At 42.5% G+C, this 21987-nt stretch overlaps 1 protein-coding gene across 16 annotated transcripts in view; it reads left to right on the forward strand.

The window, feature by feature from the left end:
- The window catches only part of PPFIBP1 (PPFIB scaffold protein 1), a 103457-nt gene that overhangs the window by 53834 nt on the left and 27636 nt on the right, over nucleotides 1-21987 (forward strand). For 7 of the 16 annotated variants that reach the window (XM_085232114.1, XM_085232129.1, XM_085232147.1 and 4 more), the window contains exons 4-9: nucleotides 1765-1970; nucleotides 13253-13339; nucleotides 14444-14557; nucleotides 15093-15224; nucleotides 19937-20029; nucleotides 20538-20630. In XM_085232114.1, the coding sequence (XP_085088240.1) occupies nucleotides 1765-1970; nucleotides 13253-13339; nucleotides 14444-14557; nucleotides 15093-15224; nucleotides 19937-20029; nucleotides 20538-20630 (725 nt within the window). Of the gene's footprint in view, nucleotides 1-1764; nucleotides 1971-7532; nucleotides 7797-7981; nucleotides 8006-13252; nucleotides 13340-14443; nucleotides 14558-15092; nucleotides 15225-19936; nucleotides 20030-20537; nucleotides 20631-21987 lie in introns of those variants that run through there. The other 9 variants (XM_085232170.1, XM_085232179.1, XM_085232229.1 and 6 more) reach the window with 5 other exon arrangements.

Here is a 21987-nt window from a genome sequence, read left to right on the forward strand (position 1 = left end):
AGATTAACTAATGCCAGCTATTCTGGCCATCACTTAATTCTCAGGAGTTAAAACATGAATCGATTTTTTTCTTTTCTCAGAATGGGAATGCTGTGGGTCTAAATGGTTGGTCTGGACCTACCTTTAGTATTAACACTTTTTCTAAGTACCTGTAAATTTTAAGTGCTCTAAAGAGAGGGTTCGAAAAGTATGCAACTTGGACTTTTTATGTTGAATATAATGAGTTAGAAAATAATATAAATTCACAACGCAGGGGAGCAAGGCAGCAATAAGTTAATATTTCTATCTTATTCCTGCAAAGCTATGCAAACAGCTACCCAAGCTGAGAAAATATTCTGTAAGAGTAGCAACATGGTAATGAAATCTTTAGCAGTTCCACCTAAAATAGTTTTCCTTAGGGAGGAAAAAAAAAGAAATCATACAGTGTGTGTTTTGCTTAAACAACAACTTTTCTTTGCAGTTTTCTTAAAAGTATTAATAACATATAGCAGGCACATGTGTGAAGTGGATTCAGTTGGATCATAATGACCTCTAAAAATACATTTAAGCTGTGACTTTGGAAATTTCCACAAGTAGATACTGGTATTTGGATCAGATAGCGCCATCTGTGTTTCCAAGAGCCTAAGTTGGTTATGGCAGGATAAGATTTAATATTAAAAAAAAAAAAAAAAAAAGTGCTATTGAGGTGTTTGAGTTACCATAGACCTAATTTATCCATGTGTCTGAGCAGACCTAATAAATGATATAATAAAAGGATATCAGCTCTTATGCTTTTGTGGGGATTTTTCTCTATTTTTTTCTGAAGGGAATTATGCTTGCATTTTTTTGGCTTCGTAGATGAGATGAATGAAGGTTCATGGCAGGGCATGTATGGCATATCTCTGTAATTTCCAAAAATTGACAGTACAAAAGCTAATGTTCTGTCATGAGCACATCTCATTGTGCTGAGGCTTTACAGTATTAAGGCCACAAATCGATGTGCTGAAATTCTAGTTGGAATTAGCTGGGTTTATTAAAATCAACTTTAATCCTGAATTTGTAGTTTCCTTCCTTACATAGCGTGCAGCAACTTTTAATGTAGGTCAAACATAAATACTGTGAGTTTATGCAAATAAGAGATATATTTTCTTTATTAACATGCAACATCAGTGCTAACATGTCTAGCTGCTGAACTTTATTTTTTTTTTTTTCCTTGTTGAAGTGATTTCGTCTTTTTACTTGTCTTCATATGTCTCTATTCTTGAAAAAGTAAAACAAAATTCCAGTGCACTGGAGCAGCGAAACAAATTTCTGCATGAAGAGTACTGAGCACAGCTTCCTCTGAAAACCATCAGTGTCTGACTTGGGTCGTGCAGCCTCTACAGGGTGACTCAGAGCATTACTAGCTGAGCCTGTTCTCTCCGCAGTGCTTTCAGCCTCCAAAATCCTTGAGTGCAGCAGCCCAGCCTATGCTTTGAGCTGTTGGGCACTCTTGTGCCACGTGTCTTCTGTCTGATCAGCCCACCTCCTTCTGTCCACTAAAACTGTCAGAGATGTTGAAACTCCAAACACGTGTCAGCAAGGGCTTACCCCTCTCCAAGTTGCAAGGTGATACAGGGCACAGTGCATGGAGGGGGCACAGTGCAGCACTTGCACTGAGTTTAAGATCAATTCCCGCCAGCAGCAAATGCCACATGACATTTCTAATCCTTGCTGCAGGTCTCCCATAGCTGCCTGTCCTATTTGCTTATCCTATGCCTCACTGTGTGGTTTTACTCTACCCAGGTTCGAAGGCGCTGGAATATTCCAATGGCATCTTTGACTGCCAGTCCCCCACTTCTCCTTTCATGGGGGGCCTGCGGGCGCTGCACCTGGTGGAGGACCTGCGGGGCTTGCTGGAGATGATGGAGGCAGATGAGAAAGAGGGTCTGCGCTGCCAGGTCCCAGACTCAACAGCAGAGGCTCTGATTGAATGGCTCCAAAGTCAAATGGTACGGTCTCACTTTCTTTCACCCGTGTTCTATGCTGGGCTGTTGGAAGCTTTTGGGTTGGTTTCGTAGAACCAAACTTACAGGGCTTTGTTTCGGAAGTGTTGCTGTGGGGTCTCAGAAAAGCTGCTGCCCAATACCTCGTGCAGTGACTTGGCCTTTGTTTTCTTTGATGTACACTGTGCCTCGCTTTGGTGAGCAAAAAGTTTTCAGTAAATTAAGTTTTGTTTCAGAGGATTGAGGAAAGGCATTTTTATAGGAGTCAGACACATAAATGGAAAAAAAAAAAATGTTGCTCTCAATGTGAACTTTTCACTAAAAAGCTTTTTTGGCACTGTATTTTCTACAGGGGCCGGAGTTGTTACTGGGTTTCTTTACCTGATTTATAACAGAAGTGGGTGATAAAAGCTCAGCATCCCTTTAACCTAGAAACCAAACAGTATTTATATTTTCTGTGTTTGTAAATCCACAACTTTTTGTCATCTCTGTTTTAAAAATACACCAAAATATACCAAGTAGGGTTGTTATCTCCCTACGTGTTGGTTTTCCCAAAAATCAAATAGAGTTAAAAATAGAGGCTATGTGAAAAGTACAGTGGGAAAGAACATGTGTTCATCAAAAGGCAAGTTACATGACATCATTGTCTAAGCTCTGACTGGTTTTGCCTCTGTGTGTCCTGTGACTGGTGACATCCTAGCAGGGCCACCAACGAGTCCTTGTGCTCAAATTGTGGCAGTTTGCCTTGCTCTAGTGGCGTATGTGTGTGCATAGATTTCAGAGATGCCCTCACACTGGAAATCAAGGCTTCTTTCTGGAAGCTATGTTTCAGGGTTTAAGTCAGCCTGCAGCTGTTATGGCAGCTGAGGGTGTGCGCTTCTGCATATCGTATTACCATATCTGCCTATGGCAGTGCTCTGGTCTGTTCTTCTGACACATGTGGCCTTGGACAAAGTGATGCCATGCTGCTGGTTTGAGGCTTCCTGACTGATGCTGGACAGGCCAGCTGTGGTGGCTCTGTGTTGCACCCAATGCATTGCTACTACTGGTGGCTGTCAACATGGGAAGCTGCCAATCACCTTCTCCCTTTGCAGGGTGGATGTGATGCTTCCCCTCAGAAGGGACTTGGTCTCCATGGGGCTATGGATGATAGCATGGGATGGCATTTTTCTCTCGATTTTATCTCTGTGCTCAGCTAGAGCATGCCACACCTCAGCCCAACGTGCTTCCACGCCAGCATTGCTGCAAAGCCTGCGCCTGAAGAGCACAACCGGGCATCAGGCTGCATGAGCTTGGCGTGGAGAGACCTGATGTGCCACCTAGCGGTATGCAAGCTGGGTGCAGCACCCTGGGACAGAGAGGGAACCAGGGTGACACAGCTTATGTAGCTCTTGTGAAAAGATTTGAGGGGAGAGTGCTCTATTTTTGTTGTTGTTGTTGTTTTAAAATGATTTTATTTTGCTTTGAACTACTCATTTCAGAGTACCTCAAACTTAATGAAACACACAAGAGCTTTTCTACTGACTCCAGTGGTGCTTGGCTCTCACCGCCACTGTCAGTATCACGGTCAACATTATTAAGATGGGGGAGGAGGAGGCAGAAGTGACATTCAGTCAAATCTTTGAAAAATGCAGAGATCCTGCTAGCATCAGCATTTCATTCTCCTGTAACATACAGCAGTGAACATCGCTGTAACTAGTCTCTGCTCTGTCTGGAGAAGAAGTCAAGAGGCTTCACAGGTTTCATGCAAGTATGGCCTTGAAAAATAAATGTTCACGTGCTACATAAACAGTCTTAGAAAATTAACTTCTCCCCGTGGAGTGCATAGTTATTGGTAGTCCACTGTTTAGAAATGCTGGTCTCCCATGCTGGTTTAGCTTTTACTCCCATTCTGGAGTAAAGGAGCCCAACAGCTGCAGTGTCTGCTGAGATTAGTGAGGTAAAAGGCAGGCACTGCCCTGTGGGGCTGCAAATGTGTGATTCAGGGGTGCCTGGCTGCTAGGAGCTGGAATGAGATCCTTCAGACTCATTTGACATGGATCACCGCATCTTGGTGAGGCAGTAATGGTTTTCATTGCAGCTGTGAGCTGAATCTGGAAAGAGGAAGGGCTCTGTTATGCTATTCAGCTTACAGCCACCTGAGTACTGAAAATAATTCTGCAAAAGACAGCAGGAAATAACTATTGTTTCTATTTTCCTCAGTCTGCCTGAAATTACTACTTGATTTTCTCTGGCATCCTTAAAAACCCCAAGTAGGAAAAACTGAAAGTTGAGCTTTGTACTCTGCTCCAGGGATTTATAGGTGCCAACAGTCTCACCGTCCCTATCCGAGCAGAGCAGGTGTTGGGTAAACTGCCCTGGCAATTTGCAGGAAGGCTTTCTGAAGCAGTGTCCATTCTTACAGAGGAAGGGAAAACACCTCCCTGGTGTGAAATTGGTTTAATCCTCAATGCATGAAAAGTTGCAGCCACTAGGCTATTCAAAACTGCTAGAACTGGTGCATGACGTCCCATCCAAAGCTGTAACCACGTCTCTCGTGTCTCAAAGGAAAACAAAAATAGTGTTCACTGCTGCCAAACAGTGTGTCACAAGAGAAAAATCCTCTCCTGGTCTCCAGAGAGAAACTGCTGATGCCCTAGTTGGGAAAAGGGTCTGAACAGTCTTCTGAAGTTTCTTGCTTCTGTAAAATAAGGAAGAGGATTCAAGTTTGCCATGTCCAAATGAGTTGCCTTCTGTCCCTGTGCCACTGTGACCTCCTTTCTGCTCTTCTCTGTGTGCATGGGTAGTACTAGAGAAGTCTGTGACATGTACTCAGAAAGGACTGAAGAGTTGTAGTGCCTTATCCTGAATTTTTTAACCAGTGGATGCCAGATGGCCACGTGACACCAGAGCACGTGTACAGAGCGCGGACATCTGGCAGAGCATTTCCAGGAGGAGTGATCAGATGGTTCCCCTGGGGAGTTCAGAGAAGTTGTAATTGCGGCATTGTCTTGCACAAATAAACTGGTTTAACTGCAGCATGTCATTTCCAGTTGTCCATTTACAGCTGAAAACTAATCTCTGTGTTGCTGAAACCCTGCAAACATCTCCTTGTACAAATGGATGGCAGGTAAATGCTGCAACTTAAACTGGAAATGAGGCCATTTCTTCAAAGTCTAGAAAACAACTGAAGCCTTTTCTAAGCTCAGAAGTGCTAGGACTATATGCTTGCTCTGGGGACCAGCTGTGAAACACATTTCCAGATCGCAACTATTCCAAAGTCTTGGGGCTTTTCAGATCGCTTCTGATCAACAGAAATGCATAATATATTCCGATGTGTGCTTTAATAAAACATATGCTGTAGTCTGGTTATGGAGCTTCTGGTTTGGATATAGACATGTGAGCAATCTGTAACATGGTTACCAGTAACAAGACCATCTCAATTGAAATTCTGCCTCTTGCAAGACCAAGCCCATTGTGTTGGGGTTGTTGGAAATGCCAACAGTGGGAAGTTGATCTGTTCATTTCTTGAAGAATAATTCTCAAAAGAATTGCTTCTGGTTGTTGCAGTTCCTCTTCAGTTGAAATAAGCAAGACAGTTTTATTTCTGATTTTTTCCCCACTTTAAAAAAAAATACATTTTATTGAATCGACCTTTCCGAAAAGAGGAAACCAGATAGGTCTTATTGAAAAGGGGGGTGATAGGTAAATGTGGATGGGCAGTTCCTGAGGGTCTGAGGTCCCTCTGTGTGCTCAGCCCAGAGCAGAGGAGCTGAGGGGAGGCCTGATGGCGGCTGCAGCTCCTCACAGGGAGCAGAGGGGCAGCGCTGAGCTCTGCTCTGTGTGACAGCGACAGGGCCCGAGGGAACGGCATGGAGCTGTGTCAGGGGAGGGGCAGCTGGGGTTAGGGACAGGGGCTGCACCACAGGGCGGTGGGCACAGCCCCAGACTGCCAGAGTTCAAGAAATGTTTGGACACTGCTCTCAGACATAGGGTTTGAATTTTGGGTGGTCCTTGGACTCAATGATCCCTGTGGGACCCTTCCAACTCCAGGTATTCTGTGACTTTTTCTGTAAAACTCCCCGTGGTCCATAGCAACAAGTGCAGCTGCGATTTTTAACTTTAACTCTCTGTGGCACTGTATGTTGAATATGATGAGAGTATTAAAAAAAAAATGAGAAACTTAATGGCCTTCAAAGATTTCTGAAAGAATGCTGTCAACTCGCTTGGGGATGACAGTGTGAGCTGTGAACCTGTGCAATCCAGAGTGATATCTCACAGACCATCCTCAGCTTTTGACATTCTTTCAAAAGTCCGTTCTTCTTCAGTGTAGTGAGAGTTAATCACCGAGGTTATTGCATTTCAGAGGGAAGTTTTCCTGCTTGGATAAACACAGCTTGTAGTCTTGCAAAGATAGACTAGCCTGTCTGGAAAACAGGGTGATTCCCAAGTGGTGAAAGTGGTTTGGTTAGCCAGAAGTCATCCCATGTTTTTTATTCATGGAAACATCTTGTCTTCAAACCAAAGTTTGTTGTTTGATTGTCTTAGTGTGGGCGTGCAGTGCATTCATTTGGCTCGGCTTGTGCTTATGCTGAGTTTAGCTATTGAAAGTAATGTGTGGCACATAGGTTTTATCACCAAGCGCCTGTCTGATATCTCTCCTTTAGCTAAAGAATGAAAGGAGCCTTGTGATACTCCACCAGTCTGTCATTATAAACTGCCTCCTGGTAATACTTTTTGTTCATGAGAAATCTACCTCTGAAAACTCTTGAAATGCTTCTTGATAAGAATGATCGTCCAGACTGGTGTGCTTTTAATATTGGAAGATGATGTGGGTTCATTATCAGCATGTCTTGGCATGGCATTGTCATGCCTGGTAGAGTTTATCAGCGGTGAGAACAACCTGTACAGTCTTGCACTGGAATGCAAGATAGCCCCAGTGGTACGGCACTCGAAAATCACCATTCTGAATCCAGAACACATCTGTTTAGCTTGAAAAGCACAGCTGCTGTTCTTCTTCTGCTCTACTTTTTTATTCTGGATTGTTCAGCATTCCTGTTTTTGAGACTTTTTAGTCTACCAACATTAGTAGTAAACGTTCATTTTTCATATTAAAAGCTGTGCTTTTTTAGATAATCATGGGAGTTGCAGAGCTAGGCTCTAGTAGTCAAAAATAGTTGGGATTTATTGTGCTGCTGAAGGTACTGGGTGCATTGGGACTGAAATGTGAGGGTGAACATTGGTTATTACTGTCACATTTTACATGGTTTAGAGTACAGCATAAACTTGAGACAAGCCACTGGTAACATCTGGGACCAGTTAGTCAGTTGCTTCCTTCCTCTTTTTCTTGGCACCTACACATGAATTACATGTGCTTCTCCCGATCTCACAATTAAGAGCCTATCGAGAAGAGAAAGCCTTCTCCTGATTGTCCTGCAGCAGGGAGAAGGGAGCGGTGTGCATGCCAGGGTCCCTGTTCTACTGGCAGACCTAGGAGGCTCCAGCTCCTCTTGGCAGAAGAGGGATTGAGTTTCCCGGGCTTTGATGTGTTAATTCCTGAAGGAGCTGTTTGCTCCGCCTGAGGAGCGCTGCGCTGCAGCCGAGCTCCGCTTCCCACATCTCCCGACTGGTGCCACCTTCTCCTGCAGCTCTGGTGAGACGGGGAGCCCTGCCCTTGATTAACCCCCTGTCCGGGTTTGGAGGAGCCCTGACAGCACTGCTGGGCGCTGCTCCTGCTGCTCTGTACCTCAGCTGCCTGCCACGGCCGCTCACATCCCTCCGTGCATGAGGATAGCTGCGAGCAGCATGGAGTACAGCTGGGACATCCACGGGCACTGCGTCTGGCTAAATAAGGTAGGGTATCTCTGCTTGCTCAGGCTCCTGCATTTCTCCCAGTGATGAGCCATAGCTGGGCAGTGCTGTCAGGGAGTTAGCGTTTTGTCTCTCCTGGGCAAGAAACCAGCTGAGCTGCTGCTGGAGAAACAGAATATTCTGAGACGATTGCATTTTCAATTCAAGTGCAATTCAACAGCTGTGCTATTTGTATTTAGAAAATGTTTCAGGTAATCCTCGCAGCAAATCTCTGTCTCAATCTGTTTTTCTTTCAGAATTCGTTTTTATTTGAAAGGCTTGAAAAAACAATGCAGAGATTTTAAGTGTGTGCTTTTTTTTCTTTTCACTGCTTTTCCTGTAGGGAGGATCTATCTGTGAACTTTGGGAAAGCCTCAGCATGCCGGTCAGCATGTGGACCGGGCTGCAGGGGGAGGTGCAGGTTCTAGAGGGCAGCGATGGGCTTGCGCGCAAACTGGTTCAACACTGAGAAAACAGACCAAGCAATGGTAGCTGTGCTTAGCTAAGTGTAGGTAATGTGTGTTATAACAATCTGAACAACTTAAGCATGTCAATGAGCTCTAATTTAACTCCAGATGGTCAGGAAAGAGATGTCAGGGAAGGCCCACTTGCCCGACTGTTGACTGGGCTTGGTGGTCAGAACTGTGCAATCTGCTGTACAAGGGAATAATTCTGTGGAGTGGCAGTGCCTCTTAGAAAAATCAGCTTTGCATCTTCAGCGAGAACAGTGTGACTTGTTCTGCTTATGCTGTCTCAAAAGCAGAAAAGAAAATGAAGGATAATAAAGGAATCAGCTCCATAAGCTAAAACTGGGTTCTATTTTTGAAAGGAGAATTCAGCAAGTAAGACTTTTTTTTAATGTTTTTTTGTTTGTTTGTTTTAGAATGCTTACAGAGGCTGCTGTTAGAAACTTTTTCTGTGGCTTGGAATGTTAGCTTATATTTTAGGAAAAATGGATTGAAGACTGAGGACAGGCAAACTGTGAAAGTTTGTGATGCATCTCCTTATTATAGGAATAATACTTCGTAGATTAGTGTGGGTTTTGACACACGTCTGCAGACAGAGCTTACAAATACACAGCAGATTAGCAATGGATTGATCTTGCAGAGTTTTAAGTGCACTGGATCTGATCTTGTAAGGCGTTTTAGGTAAATGCCTAACCTTAAACTTCTGAGAAGCCTCAGTGGCATTGTGATAATTGCTCTTTTGTTTTTAGGATTGTATTGGTAAATCTGCATTCTCTTCCCATACAGTGCTATGCAGTTAATCCCTAAATTGAAAACACATGCAAAGTCTAACCACTTAGTTGAAGATAAATTCTAAATTGCTGATGAAAAAAAATCTTCTTCGGAAAATGGAAAAGCTTGTCTTCCACAGCTTGTAAACTGTTGACAGTATACATTTGGTACAGAACTCCCAGCTGCCCCAAATACTCTTTACAGTTGCTGTTGAATCAAATACTCTCTTTTTTTATTTTTATTTTTTTAGTAGGTGCATGATGCGATGGTTGCTGGTCTCTGTCATCTCCTCTCTTCCTCCTTCTCTGTCTGGAAGGAAAATCATACCAGGCATCAACTTTGTTCTTCCTGGGAGAGGACAGAGCAGGGGAGAGATGTGATAGAGCATTGGGCAGCTGTTGTCCACTGCATGATGCTCCCTGATCTCTGCACTAATACAGAAGGGGCTGGGGCTGCTACTCTAAAACACTGATGTGGTGGCCTCTCTGCGTTGTCATTTGCTGTCATCTTTTCCTCCAGGATGACTGTAGACAGTGACTGCCTTGTCACAGCTAAGATGTGCTCTGATGTTAAGTCAATCTCAGGTATTACGGAGAAGTTAATTACATTTCAAGTGAAGGACAACCTGATGTTGGGTTGTACACAATGTTTTGTTTCCAGTATTCTACAGGAATATCCAGTACACTACAGTATCCAGTATACTACAGGAGGTCAGCTTTTATGCAGAGCGCACTACTACTACTTTACTATGTAAAGACATATTTTTGTTTGGTTTTGTGGCAGAACAACTTTTACTCCAGTTCTTTCCAGGGCTCTTAGCGTTTCATCTCCATTTCTGTTGGCAAAGTGCAACTGTGTCCTGAACTCTGTCTCCAAATAATTCAAATAAAATCAGGAACAATATGCTGAACAAAAAAAAAGAGTTTTTTGAGGAATGCGAATGGAGTTTAACAACAAAGGTGCCATGGCAAGATGTTGTCCCAGTGACTAACATTCCGCTTTAACGCCTCATCGGTTTTCACAGCACTGTAAAGACATTTGCATTGTAGTGTGAAGCCAGTATTTACCTCTTCGCGCAGTCTGTGATTTGAGATAACTTGTGTCTGGTCACACTAGAAGTAGAAAGAGGTTCAGTGGTTAGGGCACTGCTGAGTTGTTTGGGAGGCGGGGAATTGAGCATTGTGCTTTGGAGAGGATATTGGTGTGAGCCCCAGCAGAATTGGGGCACCTTTAGACCCTGCTTGCAGTGGGGACTGAATATCCCTTTTCTACATCACAGACACATGCTTTGTTGATAAATGTGTTCTGTGTTACAGAGTTCAGACTAAGAAATTGATACTGAAAGGCTTTACCAGAGAGCTACACAGAATGACAAAAGTACAGAAAAACCTGTTTTTTGTAGTATGCGTGGAAGTCAAGTCACAAGATTTAAAGCATAATCTTCTACCTGAGCTGTTAACAAGTTTATGTTGGAAGCTCTTTGATTTGCTTCACCTTAATTTAAAGTGTTAAAAAAACCTGAAGATCTTGAATGGGAAAACTATGATACGAGGTAAATTCTGGTAGAGATCAGGGGAAAAGCACTCATACTCTGAGCATATTCAGAGGTGTAGATTACTTGTGCATTGGTTTAGTTTCTGGATGGTCAGAAGGCCTGGTATTTGCTGCTAAATAATTCAGGTACAGGGTATCATTATGGCATGAGGTTTTGGTATAAATTTTCAGGGAGCATCCTTTATTAGTCTGCAGTAGCTCTGATGATTTCAGGGGAGATATTGTGGTCATCTTGTGACAGTTACACGTGCGTGTCTGGAAGATCCATTTGCTACTAATGTAAAAGCTGTCTGACACAGCCCGATTACCTGAAAATAGTGCTAAGGTGAGCTCAAACACTTGATATCTCTTCCTATTTGCTTTGCATCCAGTCTTCAGCTGATGATATTGAGCGTTTCGTTCTTCCAGTTTCACACAAAGGAGTTCCTCCCTCCAGCCCAAACTCAAGCATATAATACAGAAAAGGTGTTTCAGCCAGCCAGTCTCCTGAGACATGCTCTACAGCATGAGGGGGCACAACCTGCTTGAAAGGGAGACAAACAGAAGCCTGAGCTTTGCGCACAGCTCGTATGTGGGATCAGCCTTTCCTGCCAGGGTAGTTGGGACATCGCAGGCACTGGCTTAGTTCTTTCCACTGCACATTAAGCAAAGGCCAGGGCCCCTCAAAGTCAGTGGGAGTCTCAGTGCTGAGCATGCCGAATTTCAGAACAGCTTCACAGTCTCCTCTAAACAATTTATAGAATTTTTTGAGTTGGAAGAGTCATGTAGTCCAACTCCTCTGCAATGAATAGGGATATCTACAGCAATATGAAGTTGTTCAGAGCCCCATCCAGCCTGACCTTGAATGTCTCCAGAGGTGGGGCATCCACCATCTCTCTGGGCAGTCTGTTCCAATGCCTTATCACTCTTACTGTAAAAAAACTAATTAGTTATATCAAATCTTAAATCTCCCCTCTTTTAATTTGAAGTCATTCTCTTTTATCATATCACAACCGACCTTTCCTAAGAGTCCCCTTCCTTCTTATATCCTGCCTTTAGATGCTGAAGGTCTCCCTTGAGTCTTCTTCAGGCTGAACAGCCCCAGCTCTCAGCCTGATCTCAGGTGTTACATGTTATATATGTTATATATGTTATAATGAGATGTCTAACACCTCAGAAGTTTTAGATACTTTGGATCATTTTGTGGCACTCTGGACGCACTCCAACAGGTCCATGTCTCTCTTGTACTGCGGACTCCACATCTGAATGCAGTTCTCCAGGTGAGGCCTCACCAGCGCAGAGAAGAGGGGCAGGATCACCTCCCTCACCCTGCTGGCTGTGCTTTTTTTGATGCAGCCCAGGATATGGTTGGTAGTCTGGCCGCAAGGGCATTATTACTAGCTCATGCCCAGCTTACCATCCACCAGTACTCCCAAGTGCTTTTCAGCAGAGCTGTTCTTCATCCTTATATCCCCCATCTTGTACTTACAGTGGAGGTTGCTATGTAAGACTTGCGCTTGGCTTTCTTGAAACTGAAGAGGTTCACTTGTGCCCATGGCTTTAGCCTGTCTGGGTCTCTCTGGATGGCATCCCGTCCCTCGGGCGTATCAACCACACCACACATTCGTGCAATGATGGGAACAAGAACTTCTTTCTTGAGCTGAGACGTTATTGTGGCATACATCACAAAGGGCTTTGAGACAGCTTTGAATATGGAGAGAGGAAAATCCTTCTCCCAGCTCGAGAAAGAAAGTAACTTGCTGATTCCTGTAGACTGTGATAGCATTAGTATGTATTTTTGTTTCTCCTTAGCTTCAGGCAGCTCTATAAGGAGTTGCATTTAGAATGCAGATGTTCACCCATACCCAGTAAAAGGTGCCTGATATAAAAGGATGTCTCTTACTGTATGTTTAAAAAGAAAATAAAATCATTTGACTTGCAAGAAGCCTAATGCGCATTTTGTGGATTCTAAGTTGATTTTGTTCACTTGCTGAATGTCTTGTGGTATTTGTCTCTGCAAGTGTTGTTTGACATGCTACACCACTGAGCTCAAATTTTGTTAACAAATGCTGAATGTACAGTAAGTGAATTCTGCAGAACTGGCTCACCAGAAGATTCTTCCCTTCTCGTCTCTAAGCCCCTGAACAACTCTTGTCTTGAACTGTGGTCGTGTATCTGTTGAGAATATATTTGGTTTGTATCATTTTGGAGACCAGTGAATCTCTAAATCCAATCTTGAATGGTGCATACTAATAGTAATCTTCAAAAGTGTAGATAACATTAGGTTTTTCAATTGGAAAATCTTAATGTTATCAATATTGAGAGTCCACAGATGAAAAAGTCAAGTCATTATTATAATACAGTTGCTTCTAAAGCTTGTCTGTGTTGATGTTACTGTTAGTGTTTGCCATTGCAAATTATTTATGATTGTCATTTGAAGCTGATGAAGTGTACAAGACAATAACTTTGTCTGATCCTGGGAGAGTGTTAATCAGTGTAAACCACGCTGTCAGTGAGTTATGTATGGATCATAATTCTGCATGTTATGTGTCCTCCTTGCAGTGCTAAGTGTCACAGTGTTGATGAATGACAAGTGAATGACATCACAGTGAATGATTTTAAAGCTGTACAGAAGAATGCTGCTTATCATGAAATAACTGACAATATGATATTTGCTGTCTTTTTCAGACTAATGGACACATATCTGGGAATGGAGATGTGTATCAAGAAAGGCTGGCTCGTCTGGAAAATGATAAGGAATCTCTTGTTCTGCAAGTGAGTCATCACCTAAATGATTTTTTTTTCCCTTGCATTTATAAGACTTTTTGGTATTATGTGATTACATTTCTGAGGACGTATTTGCAATTATGTTGTCTTGGGCAATGATTAGAGAGCTCGCTGATACCTGAGAGTTAAGCCAGATTAAGATGCGTTATTAGGTTGTAGTAAAAGTCTAAATGCCTTTCTTTCTGTGGGTCTGCTGAGCAGGTCTGTAAAACCACCGGTGGCTCACATATATATCTGTAAGATCACTGTTTTTTTGTGGCTGTTTGCATGCTGTTCATATCAGGTGACATACTCTTCTCATGCAAGATGACTAAAGCTGCAGGGGCTTGCTGATGGGCAGGAGGAAAAGAGCAACTCTTCAGAAACTCTACTGTCCTGTCAGGCTGCACTGAGTCTGAACAATGGGTCGCCTCGGAACTCAGCCCCAGGTGCCCTGGCCAGCTGGGTTATTCCTGCCATTAGTGTTGGGGTTACCTGGCACCTCTCTGTCTATACAAGCATGCTTCAATCCCCAATGCGCATCCAACGTGAGGGATGTCTGTGGAAGCATCAGGGTGTGCTCCAGCCAGCTTGCCATCCTTCCCAATGATGCTCTAGGTTTCCTCAAAATAAAATTTTGAGGTTTAAAAATGTAAGGTTTATTCAGAAGCCGTGTGAAAGGGAGAAACTGTACACTGTGCTGTACTGTGTGTGATCACTTGGAAAGCAGAATAGCTGGCATTTGGTGAAGTTTAGCAATTTGGTTGCTAAGGCAGGAGCTTTAGTCAATACATTGTCACAGGCAAAGATAAAATTGTTGGCCATAAAATGCAACAGCAACTCTTGCAAAAACTGTCAGGATGAGTCAGAAGGGGAGATGAAAAATTGCAGTGTGTCAACCAGGAGATTGGCAGAAGTTTCCATAAGCATGAGTGGAAAGCTCCATCAGCTTTGCCATGCGTTGCATCCATTGCAGAGTTCCTCTGTCCCATCTCCTTCCATGGTTCCATTTTGTATCCCAGGCAAATCTGTTACTCCCATAAAGTTTTTTAGGTGATGTGTACTGTACTAGTGCAGGTTGTTTAAGTGCAGCCCTTTATCTCTGTTGTGCAGGTAAGCGTACTTACAGACCAGGTGGAGGCCCAGGGAGAAAAGATTCGGGATCTGGAGTTCTGTCTAGAGGAGCACAGGGAGAAGCTGAATGCCACAGAGGAGATGCTGCAGCAGGTATTTCACAAACACATGTCTGTTGCTCCTAGGGAACAACATTTTGTTTTTGAAAGAGCGGTGTGCCTCAGTTCAAGGTGTATTCCTTGATGACACTTAACTAAGTGACAATTTTCTACCATATTTGCTTTCAAGTCTTTGTACTTAGTAATGTCAGTGCTATTTTACACTGCAGGAATCCAGTCCTGCTCTGCTTTGAGCCTTTCCCCACTGAACTTCAAAGAGACTCGGATGAAAGCCTCTGGCAGGATGGGTGGATTCCCCTCAAAGCTCCCTGCTGCCCAGGGCAACTGTGATGACAGACAAGCTTTTTTCTCAGCCTGGCAGCCAACCTGTGATAGTGATCCAGTGATCTCAGCTGCATCCTAGCTGCCCAGAGTCTGTCAAATGGTTAATTGCTGTGTCCAGTGCTTCAGGGAGTGCAGAGTGTATGACGGTTTGCTCCTGAAAGAGGCCTTTAGCTGCTGAAATAAATGACTGATTTCTTTCCCCTTGGATGAATAATTCTGTTTTGTTCCTCTTTATCTTGAATCAGGAGCTTTTGAGCAGAACTTCCCTTGAAACTCAGAAGCTGGATCTTATGGCAGAGATTTCCAATCTGAAGCTAAAGCTTACGTCTGTAGAGAAGGATAGATTGGACTATGAGGACAGATTCAGAGATACAGAGGTGAGTGAAAACCAGTGAAATAAATTATGAAAGGTGTGTGTGCTTCGCATTATCAGAACATTCATGGGAATGTTTTTTGTTTTGCTTTGTGTTCGTTTGTTTTTTTTGCCAGACAAAGGAGGTATTCATCTTTAAGGTTAAAACGTCTGTATCTCAAAATAAAATCAATATCCCCTTTGGCTTGGTAAACCAAGTTTTTTACAAAGAAAGATTTCCCTAAAGAGTTTTTCATTCTTGCCCTCAGGTTTTCAGGCAAGTGGCATTTAGGATGACTTTAAATATAACTGTGTGAGTGCGTTGCACTTTTCCATCCCAGCTTGCAGCTGTCTTCTTCTGAGTAAGGCATGTCTGTTTGAGGCAAACTGTGTCCATTGCAAGGGGAGAAAACATGCCAACACACGTGCCTTTGCACATGCTAAAAGGCAGAAATTTTGTTTTCAGTAACAAAGAATGAGGTGACTCTGTGAGGCCATTTTGAAGCCTCACTTCAGATCTCAGCTCCACAGAAGGGACTTGCAGATATTCTTCTCAGCCTGACTTTGGCCCAGAGCTGTGCAGTGCCAGGCAGAGCTGCAGCCTGGAGCTGCCATCCTTGGAAGCACTCTCCTGAGCCATTTGCCCTCTGTGCCCCTTGGATTGTGCAGCTGACCCTTGTTTGTCTTTGAAGCTAGAAACGCAGAGACTGTAGGTTGGCAAGCTTAGTTTTTACAGGAAACTCCAAGAATTAGGCTGTGCTTCACTGCAAGGGTAACATACCCTTGTCAGGTATGTTGGAGCCTGCCAGGGAAGAAAATTTCAAATTCTGTTTTTTTTTTTCTGAGGATTTATAAATGAGCTGAGACGTCTGATGTTCATATTGTAGGTGTTCCAGATGTCATTCATTTCTAGAAGAGGAGAAGCTGTAAAGTCACCACAAAGGACAAAGCTTGACCCTTTCACTTTACTGTGTTTTTTAATTCCCTTTCAGGTTCCTACATGTTAGCCAGTGAAGTTATCAATTATCATTCATATTAAATCCTTCGTGTCATCCAGTTTTTAATTATGTTTCTCATTTCAACTTCCCCTTCTAGCTTGGTAGGTTTCTTATGTTCACCATTCTTCCTCTACAAAAATGCTTTGCTAGATCTTTAGCCTTTTTTCCTTTGTGCTCTAGGACTTTTCCTGTCTACATGCTCAAATACACAGCTTTTTCAAAGCTAATTGTATAAGTTATAGAGATTTATAATTGATCTGTTCTTTAACCCATTCCAGTCTTTCCACTTTCTCAGCAGACACTAGGATTATTTTCCATAACAAGCATGGACAGTCTGAGCTGGGCTTGGTTTTTGTAAGAAAATATATTAGGGAGTTTATTTAGGGAGGAGTCCATAACCAGACATGGTCTTTGAAGCAGGAGCCAGAGGTTAAATTTGCTACTCATGGAGAATTCTTCATAACTTAAAACACTACCAGGCTTCTTTGTGCAGGTGAATTTCTCAGTGGAGGAGCATTATGAACATAGTTTGCATTCCCAGTACCAGTAAGGAAGCCTCTGACCCTCAAAGTCTTATATTGCCTGTGCTTTTTTGTGCCTCTCTGGCTCCACAATGGAGAACACAAAGTAATGCAATCAGGGATGGAAAAGAGTTTTGGAAATAGGAGTCCATATATCAGCCCCATCAGATACAGTTGTGGGTCCACGCAAGGAAAAACTTGCTTGTTTGCATGGAGGGATCTGTCTCTGGATCAAAAGAGGACTACTGTGCATGCTTTTTAGTGATTCAGCAGCAGGGGAGGCAGGGCTGTTTAGTATTTTTCTTTTTCCTCTGCTTAATTATGCAAAGCCTGGCCATCTTGTTTGTACTGTTGAGGGTCTCTGTGGAGCCTGGTGAATCTTCAGTGTGACTTTATGCCTAAAAAAAGCTGAGAAAAAATGTGATTATAGTTACCATGCTTTAGATAACCTAAGACATGAGAGATGTCTCTTGTTGTATATGAAGGTGAGTAATTAAAAGTATTTTTAGGGCAAAGCATGCTATTAGAACTCCTCTTTAGTTCTGTTTAGCCCTTGGGTGAATTGTACAGTATTTTTGGTGACCAGTTGCCAGTGATAAAGGATTCAGTTATGCAAGGCCCATATTAAACAGAAGATTTTAGTTTCCAATCCAGGATTTCATGCTCTTGGTTGCAGTATAAGCCTGCTTCTCTGACAGTATGAGTGTATCTTGACACTTCTGTTAATCTTGTGCTGTGTTATTTTTTTCAAAAAAGGAGAATAATTTTGTGGGTTTTTTCATTGCTTCACTATGGCTTTTTGAATATAGATAACTGAATATGGATAATATGGATTTCCCTCTCCCCCTCCAATATTTTAAAAATCATGTAGTTCAAGTGAGAACTATGCAGGCAACAACTTCAGCATCTATTGCCATGTGTAGGATATTTTGACATTGGATCATTGCATAGCAAAAGTGATGGCTGCAGGGGAGAAAATCTGGAACAAATTGTCAAGTGTCAAAACTAACTCTCAGACCTGGAAATGTAGATTTGTTAGAGGTCTTTAGCATCTAGCACCGTTGAGGAACAACTCAGTTAAATAGTGACATTTGTGTGTATTTATAGTTGAGTGATGTGATTTATAGAAGTTGTGGTTTGAAGAATCAGTAAGGAATTGCAGATGTATCAAAATTAGTCATACATAGAATCATAGAATCACTCAGGTTGGAAAAAACCTTAAAGATCATCGAGTCCAACCACAACCTAACCATACTACCTTAACTCGAATAACCCTCCACTAAATCATGTCCCTGAGCACCACATCCAAACAGTTTTTAAACACATACAGGGATGGTGACTCAACCACTTCCCTAGAGAGCCTATTCTAGTGCTTATCAACCCTTCCTGAAAAGAAGTGTTTCCTAATATCCAATCTAAACTTACCCTTGCACAACTTTCACCTGTCACCAGTGAGAAGAGACCAACCCCGCTCTCTCAGTAAACACTCTTCAGGTATTAGAAGAGAGCAGTAAGGTCTCCCCTCAGCCTCCTTTTCCCCAGACTGAACAGCCCCAGTTCCTTCAGTCTCTCCTTGTAGGGCATATTCTCCAAGCCCTTCACAAGCCTTGTTGCCCTTCTTTGGACATGCTCCAGGACCTCAGTGTCCTTTCTGTACTGAGGTGCCCAAAACTGAACACAGCACTCAAGGTGAGGCCTCACCAATGAAGAGTACAGGGGCAGGATTACTTCCCTAGTTCTGCTCACCACTCCATTCCTGATACAAGCCAGGATGCCATTGGCCTTCATGGCCACCTGGGCACACTGCTGGCTCACGTTCAGCTGACTGTCCATCAGTACACCAGCGTCCCTTTCCATCAGGCAGCTTTTCAGCCACTCCTCCTCAAGCCTGTAGGGTTGTCTGGGGTTGTTATGACCAAAATGCAGGACCCGACACTTGGCCCTATTGAAGCTCATACAGTTAACCTTGGCCCATACGTTAGTAGCAGTCATTATTATTACCATCTTCAAATGTTCTACATTTTCACTGTAGTTGTGGTAATTGAGCTTGGACTGTGCTAAGGAGATACAGGTTCTGCTTGGTCGCTATCAGATTCATTATGCCTGTATAACCTGAGGTTTCTAAGATGGGAAAATATGGAATGGGGTGGGAAGGTATTACCAGGGACCCACACAACTCCTGGTAGTGTGGAAACAATTATGCAGCAGTTTGAGTCCACTTCTGTTTTATAGGGTGCCCAAAGAGTTAATCTTCTCTTCAGAATTGTTTCCTAGTGATAAGGCACTACAATAGCTGTTCAGGAATGGATTTTTATTTTTAATTTTTTAACTTGCAAGTGTAACACTTATCTGAGATCCATACATAAATGAAAGATCAGTGCAATAAATGTGAAACAAAAGCTTGCTGGATGTCTTGAAGTTGTGCAAAAGCCACAGCTTTCTGGTAATGTGCTCCCCCTCAGAGCAGAGGGGGTGATTTTCCCCAAAAACTGTAGCTCCTATTCTCTGTATTGTATGGAAAAACACTCCATCCTGGCTGTTGCACAGGCTTCCTACTCTGTTTCCTGGTCTGGAGGATGGGGACTTTGTACATTGATGGGACACGACCTTAGCGTTCAGTTACCCTCTGCAGGAAGAGAATGCTCGCAATTAATGTCCAAATGTGGTAGGTCTCTCCAGGAGGAGGCTCAGGACTTTGAACTGTTCTGAAGAGCTCACGTGGCTCTAAGTGGTGACTCCAAGTTTCTTCTAAACCAGGTTGAATTTGCAAAGCTCAGAAATAGTGGCAGCACTGATGCTTAACCAGTGTGCTTTAGAGCGTAGAGAAACCAGTGATGGCACTTTTCTTCAGCGCTCAGAAGGTCTCATTTGAGTGACAGAAATTTGGATTCACACTGTAATCTTCTCATATTTTCAAAAGGCAGTTGAACAACTTGGCAGACTGGAGGCCTTTCTTTGTCAAAAGCACAGGCAGTGCAACTGCAATTGATTTCTTTTTCCTTTGCCCTATTGTATTCAGTGCAGTGATGCAGAAACTGAGAAATAGGGTCCCTGGAAATCCAGAAAGTTGAGAATTGCTTAACTATAAATTTGGGTGATTGGAGTTTCTCTTACTCTTGTTGTGTTTTTACGGTCTCTCCAAAGCATGCCTAGTCAACTGTCACTCTGTTTACTGATTTTTCCCTCTTGTTTCTGGTCTTGTTTTTTCCTTCACTCAGGACTTGATCCAGGAGATAAATGAATTGCGATTAAGAGTAGGAGAAATGGACAATGAAAGACTACAGTACGAGAAAAAGCTTAAAACAACCAAAGTAAGTGAGGCTGAGGGGAAGATGCAGAGATGGGTGCAAGTCACAAGTTTTAGAACTTCTTCCTGTTTTTCCCCAGACCTTGCCTGCACCTTGCAAAATTCTGAGCATGCTCAGGCCTAGGAGTTTCATGGTGCTCACTTAGAAAATCGAACAAAACCTGGAAAGGATTATTTCCAAATGTCATGTTGTGGTTTTCAGATCCAGACATTTTTTGTAAAGGATAACTCACTACACAGCTGGTCAGTAACCGTAAATATATTATTGCTTAGACCCTTGATTCACCCGTAGGTCAAATAATACCAGTTGTGGTGTGTAAGCCATGGCTGAGACCAAAGCTGAGTGTTTCTTTTTTCCTAAATGTGCTGAAAATCAGCCACTCCTGAAAACATTCCCTATAAATGATTGTAGCACTTTTTTTGTTCCTGTAAGTTTCTGACTTCTCTTTGCCATTTAGCTTTGTCTCTTTTCTGTCTTTAGTTTTCTCTCACTCCTCTATCTCTGTTACCAGTCTTTAATGGCCAAACTTTCTAGCATGAAAATCAAAGTGGGTCAGATGCAGTATGAAAAACAGCGGATGGAGCAAAAATGCCAGATGCTAAAGGTGTAGTAGTTTATGGGTAACATTTGGCCTGTTTCGAATCCTTCATGTTCCACAATTTTATGGTCTGTCTTGCATTGTGCTGTTGTGCTCTGTTCTTCATTGATTGCTGTGTGTTGATATGCAGTGCTCCCTTTCTCATTAGATTGCAAGGCTCTTAGTGTAGATATGATTTATAAGCTTTTATATCAAATGGGAGAGGATTTTAGTGTCATGAAGTTTGCATGGGTTGTTCATAGTTTAATTATGCTTGGATTAAGTTCATTCCTTTTCCAAGGGAAAGCAGCATCTTCTGTAATTTACCTCCAATATTCAAACTGAACTTTTCCTCACTTTTTTTAAGAGAACATTTTTTCATGAAAACTAGCTAGAAAACAGTGGTTCTCTTTCAGTGTCCCCTCTCCCAAATGTTAATTTACATATCATGTTTCTAATCGAGGACAGATAACATAGCATCAACAATTACAGGCAACTCCAGTTCCCCTGGGTTTACCACAGCTTTCATATGACTAAGAAAGGGTCTTGTTTTGGAGAAGCACAGGTCTTACACTGTCAGAAATCCCATCAAAATCAGTACCAACTTGAAGCACTGGAGAATTGTTTGGGCCATTGTTTGGGTTACATATATCACTTCCATGCGTATTTGTAATAGATTGTTTGAGGGAAGCTCAAGAAAAATCTAAGCCATCACAGTATTCTAGTTGATTTGTTCCTTAAAGAATTTAACACTTAAGTAGGAGCTATAAATGCCAAAATTGAGTCTTGTTTTGTTTGCAAATGGAGCAAATTAAATTTTTAGTGTTGGGTACCTTTGCTCTGGTGGTCCTGTCTTGATGATGCTGTTGCACAAGGTATCTTTGGACACCAGGGAAACATTTTACTAAACTGAATAGGATTTGACTCAAATTTTAAAAAGCTACATGCGTGGATCCATGCCAGTCTCTTGCTGGGTGCAGATGGTTAGATATAAGTTATAATTTGACAGCATTTCTCTAATATACCCTAACTCCCCCAAAACACCATCTGTCTTGTTCCCATGAATCTCAACTCTAAGCCTTCTTTCCTAATGCTATATCGGCAAATCTAAACTGTGGCAGAGGTTCCATGTTTTTGTCTGAACTGCTTTTCAGTATGTGTTTGTGTTTGATGGCATTACAGTCAATTTGTGTGTACAAGCGGCGGTTGTTTCTGAAACTGTCCTCAGCCTGTTCCGTGAGGACAACTCCATAATTGTCCAACTTTGAACCTGCAAAATGTTCTATAAAAATCCAAATAAGTGCTGTAAATTTTAGCTGTCAGCCTCATCACTTGAATTTTTCTGTCTATGCAAGTTTAAACAAGTAAGAAAACTGCTTTTTTG

This window comes from Meleagris gallopavo, chromosome 1, assembly GCF_905368555.1.
Source record: "Meleagris gallopavo chromosome 1, MGAL_WU_HG_1.1, whole genome shotgun sequence".
Taxonomy (NCBI): Eukaryota; Metazoa; Chordata; class Aves; order Galliformes; family Phasianidae; genus Meleagris; species Meleagris gallopavo.